We start from the raw sequence: 21,270 nt of genomic DNA on the forward strand, positions 1-21,270 counted from the left end.
AATTACACTGTGCATCAGTTTAACACTGCAAGCTGCAATTAGCCAGCTATATAGACTACTCAAGCTACAACATTTTTCTAATTCACGAATAATAGCAATTTAACTAGCACTGCTCTGTTAATTTTAGCAGGTTAACTAGCTGGCCAATTATAATGGATCTAATTAGTTAGCCGACCTAGCTAACCACGTCCGTTGATTAGACAAATAACATTACCACATTAACGTGAAACCAGCCAGTGACTAGCAAGCAACAGCTATCGTATTTCAATCAGTGTCCACAACAGTGTCAGCGGTAACAGTAGTCCATTGCACTCAGTGCAGCTCACCGAAAGCCAGCGTTGAGCAACAGACACTAGCTAGCTGTGTCGTGCAGCAGGCCGCGATCAAGTGGGCCTGAAGAAAAATCCTCAGCATTTCTAACGTTAGCTAGTGTGACTAGCCAGCAAGCTAGCTTGTCCAGTTACACATCACACAAAGGAACCACGACTTTATAGTCAGGTACCTATTAAAAAAGACACATTATCAAATATAACTTTATGCCAAAATTTTTATGTAGGCTACTACTAAGGGAGGCATTCCATTTTTAGACTAGTCTCTGATACAAACATAGGTTGACAGGCCTCTGAAAACTTCGCTGCATGACTATCCAGCGAGCTTTTACTAACGTTAGCAGAAACCCCATGAAAATAGTTGGTGCAAGTGCTACTTTACAACAAACCTTGCAAACTCGACCGACTCGCGCAACTCCGAGTGCTGTGGGATTGCAAATGCAACCAAAAAGTCCCGCCAGGTTGAAATCTGATTCGTTATTCGTTTTGTCTATATCTCCTCTCTGTGTCTGTGATCTGTCGTCCAGCAGTTAGCAGGCTAGCTAGCGATATTTCCTAGTTCTCTCTGAGCGTGGGGATTGATACTGCTGCGTCCGAATTCTTCGTGCGGTGCCTTTTCTATTTCCGCTGTAGTGATACAATGAGCAGCGAGGCCTCTATCGCCCCACGTGGACAGCGCTGTCATCACAACAACACTGCGGAGCGTCAGACTCAAAGGTCGACAACTCATTCTTGCGTCGAAAATTGGTTTCATAATTCCCGGTATTGCGTATCGCGCCAGTGTACCGTCGATTGTGTAGCTCGGTATAGCCTACTTTCACTACTTGTACGTCATAATCATTAAACCGCGTTCTTTATGCAACTAGTATTTGCATATCACCAAAAATGTGCTTTACGTAGTGGTTTATTTGCTCAGTTGTCAATGTCTGGTCAATCACATTTACTATACGTTTCAAGCATTTACCAGGTACATTTATCTGGAGCAACTTACACAGCTTGCATTCATTACAATCATTTTTCCCCAGCTGGACATTTACTGCATATCCAACAAATTCTTGTTCAGCACCTTGCCCCAAGGTACCATAGCAACACATCACCTGGGAATCAATCCTACAACCTCAGTGCAAATTCATCGTCCTAATCACTTGCTTACCCCATCACAGGTTCTATATATGCTTCAGCAACTTCATAACCATTGCTTTGTGGTGGCTTTCAGTAGGATAAAGTAGTAAGCTAAACTCAGCCGAAACCCAGCTCTGTGCCTAAGCTTAGTTTCATTGCTCAGAAAATGTGATCTTCATTTAGCACATCTTGCTAAAATCTGATAAAGACTGAATACTCTTGCCAGCTGGGAGTGGATTTCAAGCTTTTTATTTATTTATGTTTTAGTTTAGCCAATTTCTGTTCAGGGTTTTGTTAAGCTCTGGACTTCAAAATGCGAATGAAAATAACCATTCAATAAAATGTTCCAACAAAACTGGAACTGAGCTGTAAACAGAGCATTAATGGTTTCGCCAGCATTCAAACCACACTATTTCAATAAATGGATGCACAAGAACTGTTGAGAAAGAGCCTTTTAATACAGACAGAGTAGGCCTATTTGTTGCAGATATGATAAATGCCTTACCCTCAGTGACTGGATTCTAAATAGGCCTAGTTTCTAAATTGTTTCCAAGAGTGACACTATTCTAGCTCAAAGAATATATAAACCAGATTCTGCTGTAGGCCTAATTACACATCTAATATGTGCAAGATTATCCAGCAGTTCACTTGTTGAAACTGTAGCCTCTGAGGCATTCTGTAAATTCGTGCGCTTCCTGTTTACGCACACAGGAGGTCGCCCAAGACACGAAGTTGCGAAAGAGTCAGTGTTGCGATTTTAGGCCCAGTCCCAAACGGAGCCCCCTGGACTCAGGGTCACCTTAATGGCGGGGGACGGGTGACTCCACGAGTTGACAAGGGCTTGAGGGGCATACAAAGGGTAAAACTGAACAAGACTTCTGACATCACCCAATACGGGACACGTTGCTGAGGGACGGAGACGCAACCTTACTCAAATTTATGTCAACCGATGAATGGGCGTGTCATCCCCAACTTGAACCCGGCCCGTCGGAAGTGTAAATGGTCAAGGAGCGTGCTGACGAGCATTTCCGATAATAATTTTTACAAAACAACTACACAAACAAGAATAAATGCATTCCAATGACTTTTGAAAGTAAAAGGAGTGCGAATGAGAAGAAAGAAAATATAAGGCTGGTAATATTTGTCAGGGAATATATTGGCTATGGCACGGCAAAGTTTTTGAAAATCACGGAAAACTAAAAAGGGGTAAAAAATCAAGTGTTTCACAAACAGTGATTTACTAAATTAACCAATATCTTGTGCGCGGCACTGGGAAACAAGTGCTTGAAGTTTCAGAAAAATCAGTTGCCGCAAGTGACAAACATGACTAGAATGCTTTGATAAGCTAGTGCATTTAATCAATTCGGTCCATCACGGAAATAGCATGTTTTGTAGGTTTTATATACAAACCATACCACTCGCTCACCAACAAAAATAAATAAATAAATAATAAAAATAAATAACATCCCAGGTGCTTCCTACGCCATTGACCTGAACTGAATTTCGGCAATACCCTCGGTCTAAGCCTGCAGTGATGCGAATTTAACAAGAGGGTAGACAGAGGGCGCAAAAAGTACGCACAAGATAAGCTGTTTTGACAATGGGACTGCCCTTGAAAGACTTGAGGGGAACGCGCCTTTGAGTCCACGAGTCCAGAGAATGGGATTCAGCCTATATCGTCAGACTCAAGGCAACAACAACGCCTATCACACAACCATATTATGTTTGGATTTTGCTGTTTGAGACAAATGTTTACCTGGCAAAGGAAATCTGCCAAACATTCAGATTAGTAACCAGTGACATTGTCATTACCGCACAAAACTCTGAGTCTCAGAGCTGTGTGGCCACGACACGACAGGACCATCCAACATTGACTTCGAAGAATATAAAAAAACTGTCATCCAGGTAGAGAAAGTTCTGCTGAAACAAAAGTTGATGTGGGTCTAACTTATTTGTCATAGATACGAGGCACAGTAGGCCAAAATGTCCAATGTAAAATTGTCTCAATATGGCTCAATACTCAAGCCTATTTTTCATTCTCTGAGGGCATGTTTAGCTGCACATTGTTTTCTAGTGTTTCATTAGTGTGGCTCACAGTATTGTATATTGAACTAGCTGTGTTTTTACATACTTCTAAAATAGGACTATTCAACTCCAGGCAGTGTCTACAGGTATTTGCTCCAGTCATGCACTATACCAACTGATTTCACCAACAAGCTTACTTCTGGAACTATGGGGGGTAAAATGATTTGATGAAATCAGGTGGTGCAAATACCGGGAGACACTGCAGCCTACAGGACCTGGAGTTGAGTAGCGCTGTTCTAAAATTTAAACAGATACTTATATGTATCAACAGTATTCAGTAGTACCGTGTCATCAACAGTAACTTAGTTGTCCTTCACTATCTATTAATACCTTCAAACATTTTCAATAAAATAAGGTCTTATGCGTTACAGTCTCAGGTAGCAATCTGCATAAGGTGACAAACATTAAATATTTTAACTCAGCTGGAGCTAGGTGTGATTCAAACTGGATTTTGACAAATACATGTTTCAATACAACCAAACAGTGCCAAGCAAGTGGATGATGTAAACCTATCCATCCTTTATCGTGTCAAAGGAATCCATATATATATATATATATATATATATATATATATATATATATATATATATATATGTGTGTCTATGAAAGGAATCACCCCTAAAGTGAACTTCTAAGGTACATTTTCTGGACATCCCTAAAATACAAGCTGTACAAGCCAACATTCAGTGCCACCTTCAGTACCTGATCTGAACTGCCATTTCATGTAGAGGCCTTCTCTTTTTGCCCTCTCTCTCCTGACAAATAACTCCCCAGTTATTTGACTATAACAGGGCTTATGATATTATATACTTAGATTTCCAAAGAGCATTTGATAAGGTACCATACGAGAGACTAGTTAGCAAAATGAAGACAGTAGGAATTGCAGGAGGTATTTCAGAGTGGATTTGGAACTGGCTACAGCATAAAACACAAAGAGTAGTAGGAGGGATATTATCTGAGCAGGGAACTGTGGGAAGTGGAGTCACACAAGAATTTGTGCTGGGACCACTGCTCTTCCTCATTTATATCAATGACCTTGACAGGGACATAGAAAGTGCATTAGTCAAATTTGCAGATGATACAAAACTGGGAGGCCCAGCTAATAGTTTGGAATCTACTAAAGTAATCCAAGAAGATTTAAACAAAATCCAGAAGTGGGCGGAAACCTGGCAAATGAAATTCAATATAGCCGAATGTAAAGTTCTGCATGAGGGAAATACAAACATTAGGCAGGATTATTTTATGTGAAGAACAGAACTGGAATGTGCTCAATTTGAAAAAGACTTGAGAGTAATGGTTGATCAAAGCCTTTCAGCTTCTAGGCACAGTGGGAAAAAGTCAATAGGATGCTGGGATGTATAGCCAAAAGTACAGAGTATAAATCCAAGTTATACTTATCATATACAATACATTTGTTAGACCACACTTGGAGTACTGTGTGCAGTTCTGGGGACCGTACTACAAGAAAGATATAGAGGCTCTGAAAAAGGTTCAAAGAAGAGCAACCAAATTGATTATTAGTGAAAGATAAAAGCTAAGAGGAAAGACTTAAGATGCTTAATCTCTTCAAGTAAAAGAAGGTTTAGGGGTGTTTTGATTGAGGCTTTTAAATTTATAAAGGGGATTAACAAAGTGAACTACAACAGATTCTTCAGGTTGAGTACTGTTAGTGGAATGAGGAGACTTAAAAGGAAAGTTCCATACAGAGATTATGACAGACACAATGTTTTTCACGCTGAGAGTAGTCAATGTGTGGAATAGCCTTCCAGGTCATGGATTTGAGGCAGAAACTCTGGAGATTTTCAAGACCAGGCTTGATATGGAGTTATATACAAGCTGGTCTGTAGGTAATCCGAGCACTACGTAGAATTTAGTCAGGAAAATGGCGAGCATTGTTGGGCCTCTTTTCCACAACTTCTCTTTTCCCAGGTGAGCTCAAGTATTCTTTTTGGGAGGCAGCTAGATAATCCGTCTATGGCACAATGTGCCTAAAATAAAACATAAACAATGTGTTTGTGTGTAGATGTGTTAGCCCCTAACTCGTCAAAAATCTACAGCTAATTAAACCATTAAAATTTCAGATTTAGCACATTCTGACAACACATTTGAAAGGAATTCAAGGTGTTACTTATGGTTAATGGTGGTCTATATCCGCAAGCAATGGTACCCTAAAGTGCAAATTTATTGGGTCTGGGTACTGAAGTTATGCTCAGGCTTGTTCTCTAGTGCTTCTCATAGTTATGCAATGTGTAAAGAATGCATTATAATCCTCTATGCAAATAACATATTAATATCTGATTCTACAACCATGTTTTGTTAGTAGAATTATATTGGCATTTGCTGTTTTCATCCACACCTTTACAAAATCAAGTGATGAGATGACTTCTTATGATAGCATGATCTTAGGTCTGATGGAATGGGGATATTTTGAGTCATTTAAGGACCTATAATGGGTTGTATATTCCTTGGAATGAGTAACACTAGTTCTAGTACTAAAGGACAATTTTGGCACAGCTTTAGCTAATTTATTTGTAATTCACATTTGTGTGTAATTAATTTATAGGGTCCAAACATTCACTCTTTTAGAAAAAAATATACCTGTATGCTTGCACCCAAAGGCTAAGGATTATATTTATTCTTTTGAAAAAGGGTAACGTGCACCTTACACAGTAAAATATTCAGTATTAAATCAACTCTTATGTAGTGCATATGGTCCCTGCTGAACACATGTGTACTCTGTTAGAGTTGAATCAACACTGGACATTTACTGTGTACAGCTGGCCCCACTGCTCTTACAAAAAAATAACATGTGAACTGCTTGTGGACACCAAACATGTAAAGAGTACACATGTGAACAATAAAACTAGTTCCACTAGTAAAATGAATGTTGAAAAGGTAACCTATAAAATTTCAGGTTTTGTTTTCACATTTGAATATTGTAGTTAACATTTGAAAAAGTCAATCACCTGTGAAAATGTAGATTTCATGTCACATGTTTTGTTTCCACATGTGGAAATTTTTACATAAGAAAAAAGCCAATGATTTGTGAAAATGTTCAGTTCACATGTGATATTTTCTTTTCACATGTGAATATTATAATTAACGTGTGAAAATGTTAAATTCACTTACAAAAGTGTTTCACGTGTGAAAAGGGAAATTAATGTTTCGCAAGGGTGCTGTAAAATACATTTTGTACCCACGTAGTTGTACATGATAAACTTAAGTAATAATAAACTTTAGAGATGCAAGGCATAAATAAGTGTGCGAAATCAGAAAAGGTAAGGACAATTGAGCGATGGGCTTTCTCGCCTTCGGCTGTGCCAGCGCTGTGCGGCTTGCTCAATGTTATTGTGTGGCCGCCTGTCGACTAGAGGCAGGCGGTGATGTGTTCAGTTCCTCTCCAGAAGCAGGCGGTTGACTGCACGTGGGTCGCGTGGCCAGATGTCTTGTTGCGCATTGTACCCGAGCCCCCGTGCTACCCCCGCCAGCTTCTTTAGATCTTCAAACAATCCCCTCTATTCTGGGACTACATTCATCACCAAAGGAGCTCGCTGCAAAAGGACTGGCCATTATTCTCTCTTAAATCCTGATTTACAGGTGTTTTAGAAAGAGGACTCATTTCCTCCGTACAAAAACTTGCCGCACATGGTGTGTCGGCCACCCGCTTGTAATCCCGTGCCTTCTGCTTCTGAAATAGTTCATTTAAAAACTTTGCTTTATTTGTCTGTAAAAACAGATGTAATTATATTTTCTGCAGTAGGCTATTCACAGACATATGGTTAGCCTACTCACAGCAAAATGTCCAGTGTTAAATTAACTCTAGCAGTATTAATTAAATCAACTGTACCACAGTCCAAAGCAAACACTATTTGGGTTAAAAGTAGGCTACTCTATTAGAGTTTATTTTACACTGAAGATTTTGCTCTAGGCCTACTCTACACGCCTAGCACAAAACGGATTCAATGACCCCTATAAAGGTATAGCCTACGGATATAGATGCCTATCAAAGGTTTACAGGTTGTTTACCCAAACGTGATAGTGTTTATTGACGATCGGGTAGAAAATCCATGACTTAAATATACTTGCAACGAGCGTAAAGACAATAGAATAAATATGTCCATAGTGATAAGATTTCGTGCTTGATTCGTGTACAATTGATGGCCACACGCATTTATATTATGATCACCACACCTGTCACCTCACACCGGTCACTTGCACCTGCCGTAACGCCCTTTGGACACTTTCTTCACGAGCAGTTACAGAGGTGCCCCCGGTCCTGCTGTCCATTTCTTCCCGGGTTATGGCATTCTTCATGGTGATTAGGTTCAGCTGAATACAAGCCATTGTTCGTCGTAGTTTCCCACGTTCCAGCATTCGCCTGGCAGTCGCGTGTCTCAAGTCAAACAGAGCCGCTGCCATGAATTCTAAAAGCGGCTACCAGTGAGCGGGACATCTGCCCGTGGCTATTCTGACATCTGCCCTCTCCATTTAAGGCGAAAAAAAGTTTATAACAGATGTTTCGTGTTTTCAAGTTTTTACTCTCCATCATAACAAAAACAGAATCAACTGCATACGTTTCCCGCTTATACTAAAATCAAGTCGTTTCAGACATAATTAATATTCTATAATATAGCTAATAATAAAAAAATAAAGTAAAATCGATCATATAAGCTTGACATGCTTAAAAATAACGTTGCCTTCTCTTAAAATCTAGGGTAAAATGAGACCAGTCAGGTACATAAGAATTGTGCATTCAAAGGAAAGGAAAACATGGACGTAAATTACATAGGCTTTTTTCCTTCTTCAAATTCACAACATTCACAAAGTTGTTTATTCTAACACTTGTAACCAAGGCTATAGAAATATTCTGTCCACAGGTGAGGTTATATGCTGGAACAGGTCCTGTAATGTTATTTGAATTGTAAATTAATAGCTTATAGGCATTGCCTTTAAGGATTATGACGGAAAAGTTCACTGTTGTTTTTTTTTTTTTTTTACTATGCTAAAACATATTTGGTGTGAAAGCTATGATGGAATTACATTTTATAAAATGTTTGTTTACCTAATTATGCTGTAAACGACAAAATGTTAGGTGGACTGACGACATTCTCACCTCATTTTAAATGAAAATATAGCCTACCAAAATATTCTTCCCGTTGTCAAATTCCGCTTTGAAATATTACAACCCCGAGGATTAAAATTAGAATATAAATCCTATATTTTAGCTTTGCAGACTGTCGTCCCAGATCATTTACATTACATAAAATTTACAGGCCTAAATTTGGCATCACATCTATTTTTAAAAACTGACTTATTACACAGACAAGTATATACTGCACAAAGGAAACACAGCAACACTCCAAAAAGATTGTGACCAGCAATGTTCTACTTTGAAAATACTATTTTTTCCAGACCAGGTCAGTATATATGTGAGGTGTCCTTGGAGATAAGTGATAGGCTTCAAAGTAAAATAGCACAGCACATGAAGGGCAATACAGACCTATTATGTAACCTATTTCTTTATATCACATTGGTCCGTTGTATAGATGTCCATCCATTTTCCAATAGCTTAATGACACATTAGCTATTATGTCAAATAGAAACACTGATTGAGAATGAATACAACTGCCAAAACATGAAAAAGTTTTCTGCCCACTGCAGAATGTTTCTGGTTTGAAATTAACCTTTTTTTGAGGGTGGAGTTGGGGGAGTACAAAGAAACTTATCACTGCCATTTACTTAGTCTGTTCCGAGTTCATTACTAAACCAGCTCAAACTAAATATATCCAGTAGTACAGTTGGGAACAATGGTTCATGCAACAATAGACACCATGGTTGTATTCTGTAGGACTTCAAGGATAGGTTTCGCTTTTTCTCAGGTAATGCTGTCCTAGTTCATTCAGAATAAAAGGACCGCAAGGTCCCCAGAGTAACCACAGTAATAGCAGACTCTTGTTCGTCCCTGGGAATGCCAAGCCAGGGCTCCGCGCGCTAAGCACCACGTGACGAGCTCTAATAGAGAAAACAGAGGGTTTCGCTAGGGGTGCACATTTCCAGGCTGGACATCTGTCGCTTGTTTTTTGGGCGGGCAGCTCAGCTATTGAAAAGAAGCAGTGACCTGTCAGTCTTGACTGATGGGAGCGGGCCGCTGGGATCGACCCCATGTGTGGGAAAATACCTCAGCCAAAAAGCACGCTCATTCACATGCTAATTCTGCTCTATAAATAAGAGGAGTGCGCAGCGCGGAGGCCTTAAAGACAAGGCAGATTTCACACGAGACAGCACGAGAGAAGTCGCAGATTATATCTACCAAACCAAGGGACATGACCGCCACTACCATGGCGCACAACGTGGAGAAACTATCGAGTGCCAAGGAAGACAGAAAGGTACGGACATTTCCCCCCCGTTAGAAAGTAAAATAGACTCCAGAGGAAATATTCACAGATTTGGGGAATGAATGTGGAATAGTTTGTTAATTTGCTAGCTTGTTCGTCTCGTGGCGGTCTTCAGTTCCATCGCTGAACTTGACTTGATGTGTACATTCGTTCCTAGCTGAGGAAGCCGCTCATTGAAAGAAAACGACGTGAAAGAATAAATAATTGCTTGGATCAGCTGAAAGAAACTGTAGTTGGCGCCTTTCGGCTTGATGTAAGTACACACCGTGAAAATCGCATTGTCGCGTCATACGCGTTGTACTCCAATTTGGACTCATGGTATTTGGACTTGTAGAATCACTGCTTACATCAGCGTCATTCTCTTACAGCAATCTAAACTGGAGAAAGCTGACATTCTTGAAATGACAGTGAAACACTTGCAAAATATACAGAGCAATAAATATGCAGGTAAGTGGTCTCTGATTGTATGAGCAGTATCATACCTTTATTCAAACAGACAGTTGAATTAGCGTTTATAATTTAGTTTTTCTGAAATATAAATGAGTATTTCAGAGTAATGCCATGCAACCAATTACAATGTAATAGTCCGCGATCACATAATCAGGATGCAATGTGTAAGGGATTTCCTATTATGGCCTCTCGAGGGCAGTATCTGATAAGGGAAGACTAAGGACACACTTCAGAGTGTAAGCTATCTCAGTAATAACACTTAAGAACTCAAAACTCCAGATAATTAGGAAAATTAATTGGTGTCCATACGAGACCACCGTTTTTTTTCTTTTCATTTTCAGGGAGGAATATGAAGATTCCGTAAATAACAGAACCTGGTGCCACTGAAATTTACTTAATATCAGGCCACATACAATGCATTGTGATTCCACCAGATGGCGCTGTGATAGATATGTAACAATTCCTCCTTGCTTTGCAGCTGATCCGACCTTAGGACTGGAAGCCCAGCAGAAGTACAGCACGGGCTACATTCAGTGTATGCACGAGGTGCATAATCTGCTACTAACCTGCGAATGGATGGACAAGACTTTGGGTTCTCGCCTGCTCAACCACCTGCTCAAGTCCCTTCCACGGTCCACTGAAGATGCCTCCCAGCCCGCAGCCGTGTCTATCACCCCCATCCCCCACCACACACACGGGAGCCCGAGGCATGGAACTCCTGTGCCCTCGAATAGGCCCTTCAGCAGCGGCGATGTCAAGCCTGGGAGAGAGGTCCAGACAGATAACGTCCAGTACTTAGCCAGCCCCCGCGATAGGGTACTTCTGCTACCAGGAAATCGGTTATTTAACAATCCACACATTGCTGCGCTTGATATGTGGAGGCCCTGGTGAATTTCTGGAACTCAAACTCTATTTTGATCTATGCGTAGACTCTTCTCCTTATGTATCTTATAGATATGCTTCTCAGAACACTTGTGGGGCAGTACTGTTCCAGAATAGGTGTACTACAGACACGGGTACTTCCGGCAGAAGTAAACTTCTTGTAGCCTGCATTGTAGAAGGCTATTATTTGTCTATTTATTGTATTAACTCAATTTATTTAATAAGATAAACTTGCTTTTAGGTTTATTCATCACATAATGTAGTGTGTGCTTTCCCTTTCTTTGTATCTAATGTAAATGTATTAACCCAGTATTAATAAAATGTGTTCCACAATGCGACGTGAGTTACCTCATAAGATCACGAAACATGTATTTTTTTATTTCGCAAAAAACCATGTCATCGATTCAAACACTAAGGGGTGCTTGTCATGAAGATACCTTAGTGGCTGGATAACTTTGCCTTTTTCCCAGGGAAGATACTAATCTGTTTCACTCACCTAATTTTAAAAATGAGCTTGCATTTCATCTAGTGGTTTTTCCACATCTTAAAGACAACAAACACTAGACTTGAAGCTCACCACCTCTGCACGTACCTCTCCTCGTTTTAAAGAGCTCAATTTCACATTCCATGTGCTTCCCAAACCAGAAGAGTGGGATTCATGTGGTTGTTGTTTGATTGCAATTACTGATTCAGGATAAGCATAGCCATTCCTGTTCTTAATCAAAACCATAATTGGGACAAGGAAACTCAAATGAACAGTACTTGATGCATAAACGAGCCATCAGTTATGCCTATCAGTGTATTTGTTCACTAAACTGCTAGAAAGGCAGTTTGGAGAAAGTTTAGAGAAAAAGGAAGCTGTTCCTTTTGCTCACATTAGAAGCTAAATTTGTATTGGAGCTGTAGCTATTGTGTAACAATTCAGTTCAGTTTAAAGTTTTAAAATAAATTGTTTTCTAGATATTAGTTCAGTTTTCGAGAATTTATTCAGAATATGCTTATAGCCAAGTTATATGATCCTCCCCCCAAAGAGAGATTCTTCAGCATATATAAGCAAATGATTACTCACTGATCTTCAGTAATGATACTGATTTAAATTATCAGGCGACACATCACATTTGGAAATTTGTCAACTTTTGCTGCACTACTTACTGCACTAAATATTAACAGAGATGAGTGACAACATTGAAGGAAGGATCCAATGTAAGCATGCCTACATTACATAAAACAGATTACTAAGATAAATCACTGAGAAACTAAAATTGGCAAAAGGGTGAACTATACAATATAGCCAGTACTAAAAAATGTATGGCATATACCAAGCTTTCTGAGCTGATGACCCAGTAATGACAACCACCATTAATTAAAATATTTCTGTGTATTTCAAAACAATTGCATGCAACCTGTGGAGTGAATTTAACATGTGCATGTGAATGCAACTGTTGTGAAGGACAACGGAAAGAATACACCTGTGTAATGTACACAACCTACCTCAAGTTTTAAGGGTGTTGCATAAACCATCCCTGTTCCAGAAATCAGGTCAATGCAACTAAGCATGATTTATTTGTGATATTTGAATATGTGGGTACCCTAACACTGATGATTCACTATAATGTCACTATGTATTATTCACTACTGTCACATGTGAGTGAAAAAATATTGTATAACATGGAACAGCAAAGAAAAAATATCAGTGAAAATAGCACAACCCAACATTTCAAATGGATACACTAGCATTTACTCAAAGTGAGGCACATTTATAAAGTATATTTGACCAATGACAGTGTCTATCTTCAGATATTACCCGATATAGCTCAATCTGACACAGTGTTATTCAACCCACAATGACGTGAGGACCTGGGGTTTGAAAATCTCTTGCCAGAAATGTCTTACAAATTGGACACGATGACGTGCGCCTATTTCATCACGGTCTACTTAAAAATTTGTTCAGCCTGTTTTTTTTGTTTTTTTTTACAAGTTTGAGTAAATAAGATTTTTTCTACATTCTGAAAATGTTTGTATGCTTTACATTTAATGTATGTTATTACATGATTATTTTTCAACAAGGAATGTGATACATGGATAGCCAGTGAGTTGCTTTTATCGTTTCTTTTTCTTTTGCATATGAATGATATAGAATAGAGCAATAGGCTTCCCTTTGACTTAAGGCCACATTGCCATACCCATATTTGGCTGTGGTTTATGAGAATACAGATAATCGATTTTAAAAAATTGACATATTTTACTTGATTCATATTCTTGGTTGCAACAAGCCAAGGCTAAGGGGCTCCTTCTGCGCGCTTTCGAACAATAGTGCACGACAGCTGCTGGGTCGACGAAGTGGACTGATAAAGGAAAGCTACAGCAACACATGGGGATGGCGAGGTGCCAAAAGACTTCCACTTCAAAGCCAAGAAATGCTGCCTTCATGTGTAGAACTATTTTATTGCTCTCTTATTACCAGCCTGTTGCATTTAACGGAACTTCAGTGCATAAAACTCAGAGACCCTTGTTAGTTTACCAGTGAGAGTGCTGTTATACAAAATATTCCCCTATATTTCCAAGTAAACACAAATGTCCCTTTAATGTTCATAATTTGCATAACAATGCATATCCCTTAGACACGATAGTCTGCATGCATCAAGAGCGGTTTCGCGAGGCTAATAAACAATTGTGTGTAACAATTACACACACGCAAACCTTGTTTCGTCCTTTTAAGTCACAAGGCATTCGTGTCCTATCTTTAATTTTTCATTTGAGCCATCGAATTTTTTATACATGGAGATAAGCTTTAACAGATAGTTGTGTTATATTCCTACAACACGACCTGTGAGGACATAATTATATCAGCATAAAAACAACTGAAAAAAAAGACAACAGTGATGTTTTTGCCTAGTAAGTAAATAGTGTAGCTCACTGACGCTGCAATTTTCACATATTCAAGGTCAACTACAGGCAATTCTATATTTTATCCTAAAATATTTTAAACCTCCATCCAATCACTGAGGCCACAAAACAACAGAGAACAAATGAAGCGCAAGCTAACACCTGTCGTTTTCTTTGAGGACTGGCCCTTAATTCCCCGACTTGATTCATTTAGTCCAAGGGGTTGCAGCCTGCAGCTGCCAACTGTCGGCATCGCGTTACATTCACGAGGCCACACAGGGAAGCTCTCAGAGACAAGAAAGGAAGCTACGGAAACAGAAGAGGACGGGCAGAACAATTTTACAGCTGAATTGTTTAACACGGCCAGCCTAACTACACTTTTAGAGGGGCCTACACCTGTATTTTAAATTCAGTGAATCACAATGGTTTCATATTTGTTTGATGGCTTCTATAACGATGCTAGATAAATATAATATACATAAGGTGCCTATACTGTCCAACGCTCTATACAAACATGTAGTTGTCTAAAGGTGTGTTCCATTAATTTGATCTATAGGCTAACACAGAAAAAGACCAACGTTTAATCCCCATATCTCAATGTTTGAATGCTGTGAAACAGAGAAATGTAGACTACCACTTCAGTGCTACACGTCACACTATTGTTATTTTGATACAGTGTTAAAAGGATAGGAATCAATTGATCAGAGTGTAAGGAGTCAGATTTCTGAATAAAAATATTGTTTCCTGTACGGGTCAGTAAGATACATAACAGGCTGACAATGGGATGAACAGGACTGACTGTCTGTCTTGATTTTCATTTATATTTCCATATACATAGTGGTGTATAAAAATATAGAGCCAGGCGGGAACACAAACCAAATAATATTTTTTATGCTCAATCCATGCGGCGCAGCCAGACGTGCAGGAGACAAAGGGCTGCGTGCTGATTGGCTGGCGCGGGGTGCGCTCTGAGGTTTTCTGGCTAGTGCTGCCGATTCTCCTATTCATATGTAAATTACATCCTATAAATACCTACTACAGCTACCCACTGCCAACAGCGCATCTCGTTAAGGTTTCACAATAAACACAAGACTGTTTGCCTTTAGTGTAGCTATAGATTTTCTAAGTTTGTATCCGCCTGCCAGCTGCCCCTCTCAAGGACCGAACGTAACAGTGGATTACAAATAGCGCTCTTTCCATTGCTTGGGTTGAAACCAACATGGCCCCGTCGTCTCGACCTAGCAAAAATGGATCTATCACAGATGAGGAGGAATACTACGGCGTTAAAGGAGACCGAAAGGTAGGCAACGGCATCGTTCTCCCTCCTGCGTTATTGGCTTCATTTTATAGCAATATGTCAGCATAACCTAATATGCTGTTTGTGAATGATCTCCGTTTGTCAGACAAGAAAACCATTGGTGGAGAAAAAGAGACGAGCCCGTATCAATGAAAGTTTACAAGAGCTCCGGACGCTCCTTGCCGACTCAGACGTAAGTTTCCGACGTACTTGAACGCCAGTTTTTCATATTCACCTGTGGCAATGACTGCATGACGCTGTGTGTTCGGCTACCCCCTCGTTTTGTAATAAAAACATAATATCTGCACTGTCTACAGTTCCAGTCAAAGATGGAGAACGCTGAAGTGCTTGAATTGACCGTGAAACGAGTCGAACATGTTCTCCGAAACCGATCTCAAGGTAGGCTATCGATACGTTTCTTGTTTCCTCTAGCAATATGATTTGTAAAGCTACAGTAGGCATATTATCGGTGCAATGCGTGTTCCCCCGTTGAACCAGTCTAATTATTTTATTTTGTGTTTGTATTTGAAGAAGCTGACAGCATGAACCGAGAAGCGAGTGAGAGGTTTGCGGCCGGCTACATTCAGTGTATGCATGAGGTACACATGTTCGTGTCTAACTGCCCAGGGATAGACGCTACGGTGGCCGCAGAACTTCTCAATCACCTCCTGGAATGCATGCCTCTGAACGAAGATCATTTCCAAGACATGCTTGTGGATTTACTGTCGGACACTTCCAGCAACAGCAGCACTTGGCCAAATAGCGAAGGGATTTGCGCTGCCCTGGCTTCACCTGGGGGCAGGAGTATATCGAGTGTCTCCTCAGCCTACTCTCCAGCTCCCTCCACTACATCCACTGAGGACCTCTGCTCTGATCTGGACGAGACAGACAGTGAACATAACCACACTTCTCCTGATGTCATGGATAACCAAGAGGTCCAAAACATGCCAATAACCACCTATTCCAAGTCCATGTGGAGACCATGGTAGAATTGTAATCCTGGCCATCCCCTTGAGAATTATTAAGATTACTGTGAATCTACCTGAAGCTAGGCCTTCTACTGTGGTTTAGATGTAGTCCCAGATTAGTGTAAATTGTACCTCTTGACATTAAAGAGGTGATGTTGAACACAAGATGGCTACCGGACTATTCCTGTCTGGACCGTCTGTCAGTGGTGCCCACTTGATTGCCCAAGTGATTGTGGACACATTGTAAATATAGAGGGGAAATTAGAATGATAAAGCTCTTTGACATTTATGGTAATGCCTTAATTTCATCTGTTTTCACTGAACAATATATGAATTTGCTCATTTTAAATGTAAAAGTATATGTATAGACTGCTGTTTTGTAGATGTACCTACTTTTTTTTTCTTCATAGACCTTGAAGGAATATGCCATAGAGGGGTTCTCAGAAAGATAGGAAAGTATTTCTACCTTCAGTGAAGGGAGGGGTAAATTAAATGTAAAATGCTTAGATGAAAACTATTCATTCTTGGTAGCAGGGTTGTATGGGGGTGGGGGGCTGTGAAACATCTGGACATCTTAACTGTGTATATTGTGGCTTATTTGAATAAAATAATTAAATTCAAAGTTCATTTGTTTGAATCATGTAGATAATCATGATTGTTACTTGTCTCATGTATAACTGTTTCCTGTTTGTATGCTATTGCTGTACTTCCACTGCATGTATTTTGGCATCACCCCTGCTCACCCGTGTAACGTAACTAGAACTTCTCTCATTGTCTTGTATTAAATCTATTAAATATGTAATTATTTCCCCTAAAGTATTGTGGTCAATTTTATCTCCCTGTGGATGATCAAATTAAGTAGACAACTACACATTGAGCAAAATATGCAGATCACTACCTAGAAGGAAGATCACCAGTACAAAATGTAGCACAACTCTGCACGACAACCAAGTCAACATGTGCTGAAATATATCCAAGGAACACATTTACAACAGTAGAACGGGGCTGTGCAACTGAATTTGAGGACTTGTGTGTATGCTATGGTTTGTTCCAAGTTCCAACCAATTGCTCTGACTTGAATAGTTCCAGTTAATTCACATTGGACCTCAGGACAATGATTAAACCAAGGAAATAAGTGCAGTCTATAGCAGTGGCTCATCTAATCTATGAGTAATGTTGCTGACCAAGATGTGCATCATACATGGTAAACTATATAATTTAAATACTCCAGTTAATTGTGGAATAAAAGATTCCACTCATCTCTAGAAATGACAGGCCTTACTAAACACGTGAGAACACATTAATAAAGGTAATAAAGCCTACAGACCAAGGTATTTTGGAATTACAGGCATTTTAAAAATTCCTTAAACGTGTTGGGGCTTTATCAGCTGTGAATATCTTGCTTCAGAACTTTCTTTGTGAGGGTTAACTGTTTAATTTAACACCTCGTCTTCAAAGCTGTGCAGATTTGTCAATCTGTTCCTCCGCTGAAAGGTGAAGACTGGGTGTGTTTGAAGTTGCTTTCTTAAATATTTTAGAAAAAATTAACTGGCAAGAACGATGCGTCAAACTTAGATTTGAAAGGCTTGACTACAAGTGCTGCGTATTTTACGCACGTGCAAAAGTAACGTTTTTCGTAATAATGAATGAAAATGTCTTACTGGTAATTTGTTTGATTATATGCACGTAGGTATAAATGCCTTTGTAACTATTATAAAGGGAGATTACATTCAATAGTCTCATCATACTCGTATTAAATTTTAACATTTACAATAATCGCCGGGACTCCACTTACACGGGTTTGACAAAGGAAGTAATATGCTGCGCAACTGTATTTGCACCTAGATCAGCTTCGTATGAGACAGAGGGTCTACACGGATCACAGCGTTGCAGTTCTTGTCAAAGGCGCACACACTGCCGCAGACTGCTGTCCCAAGGCCAAACATGAAAGCACCCCGCCTGGGGCGGCTGCCGCGGCGCAGATCCTGTACCTCTCACCTCTCCGGGGCTGCGACAACAAGGTGTTACTAACGACACGGCGTGTCGGAAACAATTGCTTTAGCAAACAGGAAAATGTTAAATCCTGTTTCCAAGTAAAATGTCAAAACCCACTACCTCCCGACCTTCGTACGACGAATAAGCAGACAACTCAGTTTATGCCCATTTCAGAGGAAGCACAAGCATAGTTTCGAATGTATTTGTCCCGGCACAAACGTATAAATCATTATTCATGGTGGACATTGGCGCATTAATGAAAACAAAGGGTGCAGAGACAACACAAGTGCACTTCCTTTACAAGGAAATTAATCTAGTTAAGTTTTCTTCCAAACGCCCCCTAATTTAAGCGACCACAAAATTCATAATACCATGCAAGAACATGGTATAATTATGGTTGGCACTTGGTTAATTCCTTCGCTCAGTTTTTAAATATGCTACTGGCCAAATATAAGCGAATGTTGATGTTCAGTCTTCGCCCAGCTACATATTCGAAAATATCGTATTCTTCCACCCAAAGTGATTGCTTAAATTGATTTAAGTGCAGCAAAAGTAGATAAAAGTAGCATACTCGATTCAGATTAGAACATGTGAGTAAATTAGAGAATATGTGAATAATGGTTTGGCTAATCTATTCACCCACATATTAGATTTCCAGACCGGTAATTTGTGATGGCGTAAAGACGAGACAGCAGCGAACATGGAGAGAAGCGCTCTGCAGGGTGGCTTGTAAGCGTCCACACCTTAGCACTAAATTGGGAGAGGTGTGAACGTGATCAAAGTTGGTGTCACTCCCGCGAAACCCTTTGACAGCCTGTCGCCAAAACTGGGATACTAAAACTAAATAGCACCAATGGCTACAGGTTGTTTGCTACAAGAAGTTACAGGGTGAGCAGAATGCCGATTTCATAGGGTAGCCTTTCCGTAAAATTGTATCGCCTGTCCCGGAGCGTGAGATGAGCCTACATTCACTGCTTAAAACCAACCAGATCACTTTAAATGGGTTTGTCTTTTATCCGGCAGTCTCACTTTTGGAACGATTTTGAAATTCACATGTTAAATACAGACATACATCTCAAACTTGTTAAATAAAATATCTTGTTATAGTCTACCACGAATGGTTAGATTGCTTCTAGTTATTTTAAGTAGGCCAATGTATAGCCTATATTGTTTCCGTTCATTGGTTTTGAATTCTGCTGCGTGGTTGGCCGGCGCTGACAATAGCATTTTCAATTCAAATTTATACCAAACCGTCTCTCTGTCACCAACATATGGCCGTGTAACGTACCCCACGGGATTTCAGCGTACACGCGTCCCAACTGCCTCCGTCGGGCAACCCGTTGATGAGCTTGCCTAGCAGATGTCACGCTGTTGCCACGCTGTTGCAACCTTAAGCAGACCGGGGCACAAACTAATAACGTGGTCCACACGTGGCCTAAGTTTCCACATATCGCGATATCGGATCTTTTCTACTTGTAAGTTTCTTAACCTCGTGTGGCTGTAGTTCAGAGTGTACTACAATACATGTATGCAACATTGCTTGAGGTTGTGATACTTGGTTCGAATCTTATGTATTGGCCATAAACGTGCTCGAGCAATGGGGTTCCTCAAAAGTGTTGTTTATCAACTAAAAAGATCAGCATCCCGAAACAAAGCTTGTGAGGGCCTTTATTTTTCAGAAAGGCTGTGTAAGTAGGATATCACTTGGCAAAATGTTCCATGTAGGGATCTCTGTTTTAGCCTGCTAGTCGATATAAATAACAAATAAGTTCCTCAGTTATTTATAATAGAAATTGTCTTCTGTGTATGCAATGCTACCAAGCTTTGTGGGAAATATTTTTTAAATAAAGCAGAGTCTAAATGTGGATGCTGGGGAAATGCTGGGAGCGCAAGAACCTTTGTGAAAGACATGCAGGAGAATGCAGGGCAGTTCAGCGAGGGCATCATCAGCAGCAGGATATCACGGCAGCATCAGGAGCTGCAGAATTGGTTGAGGCAAGGAGAGGTAAGGCTGGTGATTAAGGGTGCAGGCATCATGTGAGCATCAGTGATTTGCTACTTCTCCAGTTGTCTGTCCAAACTAGCTCTGCAAGCTTTGCATTGTCTTGTTTTTTGTGATGATGATGACAACGATGATTCTTCAAATGGACCCTTTCAAATGGATTCTTTTTGTGGATCTAAATGCTATGCTGTATGATCCCTAAAAATGACATTAAAATCAAAGCTTGCATTTGATATTTCCGCCTCTTTCCAAAGAGCACATTTTTGGCCATGATCTTTGCCCGTGTAGCACTTCTCTACCTTTTTGTCATTGCATTAATACTCTGAAGTTGCTTTAAAGTTGTGTAATGATAACTTTACAATCAGGGGAGCCACCAGTGATTTTGGTGAAAAGATCTCAAACTGCGCCCCACCACCATTGAATGAATTTATACATTATCATACTCTTTCCTTCTCCCCTTCCACATCTGCTTTCATTCTATGGATTTTTAGGTATCCTGAAAAATAGCCCATATTGTAGTTGTAGCTTATTTTGATATAAAAAATTAGGGGAGATCAAGTTTAGCCAGTGTGAAAACACAATGTGAACAGAGTATGTGATTTGTACATCATCCTAAAACCCGGTATCCCCTGTAGGGGATGGCCTCTGGTCTTAATCTCACAAACCATATATGCAACAATGCTGAAACATACACTACATGGGACATTCAATAAAAATAAATAACACTTCTGATAATATTTTCACTGCAACATGTTTCTGTCATCCATCCATTTTCTGCCAGGTCACAGGAGGATGTTAGTAACATGGCTTTACATCGTTTCATCAAATGTAATGTAAACATCACATTCCTTACATTTAA

The 21,270-nt window shown here is 39.9% G+C and overlaps 3 protein-coding genes across 4 annotated transcripts in view; 2 read left to right on the plus strand and 1 right to left on the minus strand.

The window, feature by feature from the left end:
- Positions 1 to 19,719, minus strand: part of cab39 (calcium binding protein 39) — a 28,782-nt gene extending 9,063 nt beyond the window's left edge. Inside the window, exon 1 of one of the 2 annotated variants that reach the window (XM_064303515.1) lies at positions 19,698 to 19,719. The gene's annotated coding sequence lies outside the window, so the exon portion shown is untranslated. Of the gene's footprint in view, positions 1 to 718; positions 966 to 19,697 lie in introns of those variants that run through there. The other variant, XM_064303514.1, reaches the window with a different exon arrangement.
- On the plus strand, positions 9,603 to 11,598 carry her8.2 (hairy-related 8.2). Its single transcript, XM_064302179.1, has 4 exons — positions 9,603 to 9,922; positions 10,089 to 10,184; positions 10,300 to 10,378; positions 10,860 to 11,598. Exons 1-4 carry the CDS (start codon positions 9,860 to 9,862, stop codon positions 11,270 to 11,272), a joined length of 651 nt encoding a protein of 216 aa, XP_064158249.1. The 5' UTR covers positions 9,603 to 9,859; the 3' UTR covers positions 11,273 to 11,598.
- On the plus strand, positions 15,112 to 17,230 carry her13 (hairy-related 13). The gene is made up of 4 exons (XM_064302520.1): positions 15,112 to 15,449; positions 15,553 to 15,639; positions 15,764 to 15,845; positions 15,978 to 17,230. Exons 1-4 carry the CDS (start codon positions 15,369 to 15,371, stop codon positions 16,433 to 16,435), a joined length of 708 nt encoding a protein of 235 aa, XP_064158590.1. The 5' UTR covers positions 15,112 to 15,368; the 3' UTR covers positions 16,436 to 17,230.
- Positions 19,720 to 21,270: the final 1,551 nt, after the last annotated feature.

Source organism: Anguilla rostrata, chromosome 12, assembly GCF_018555375.3.
Source record: "Anguilla rostrata isolate EN2019 chromosome 12, ASM1855537v3, whole genome shotgun sequence".
Lineage (NCBI taxonomy): Eukaryota > Metazoa > Chordata > Actinopteri > Anguilliformes > Anguillidae > Anguilla > Anguilla rostrata.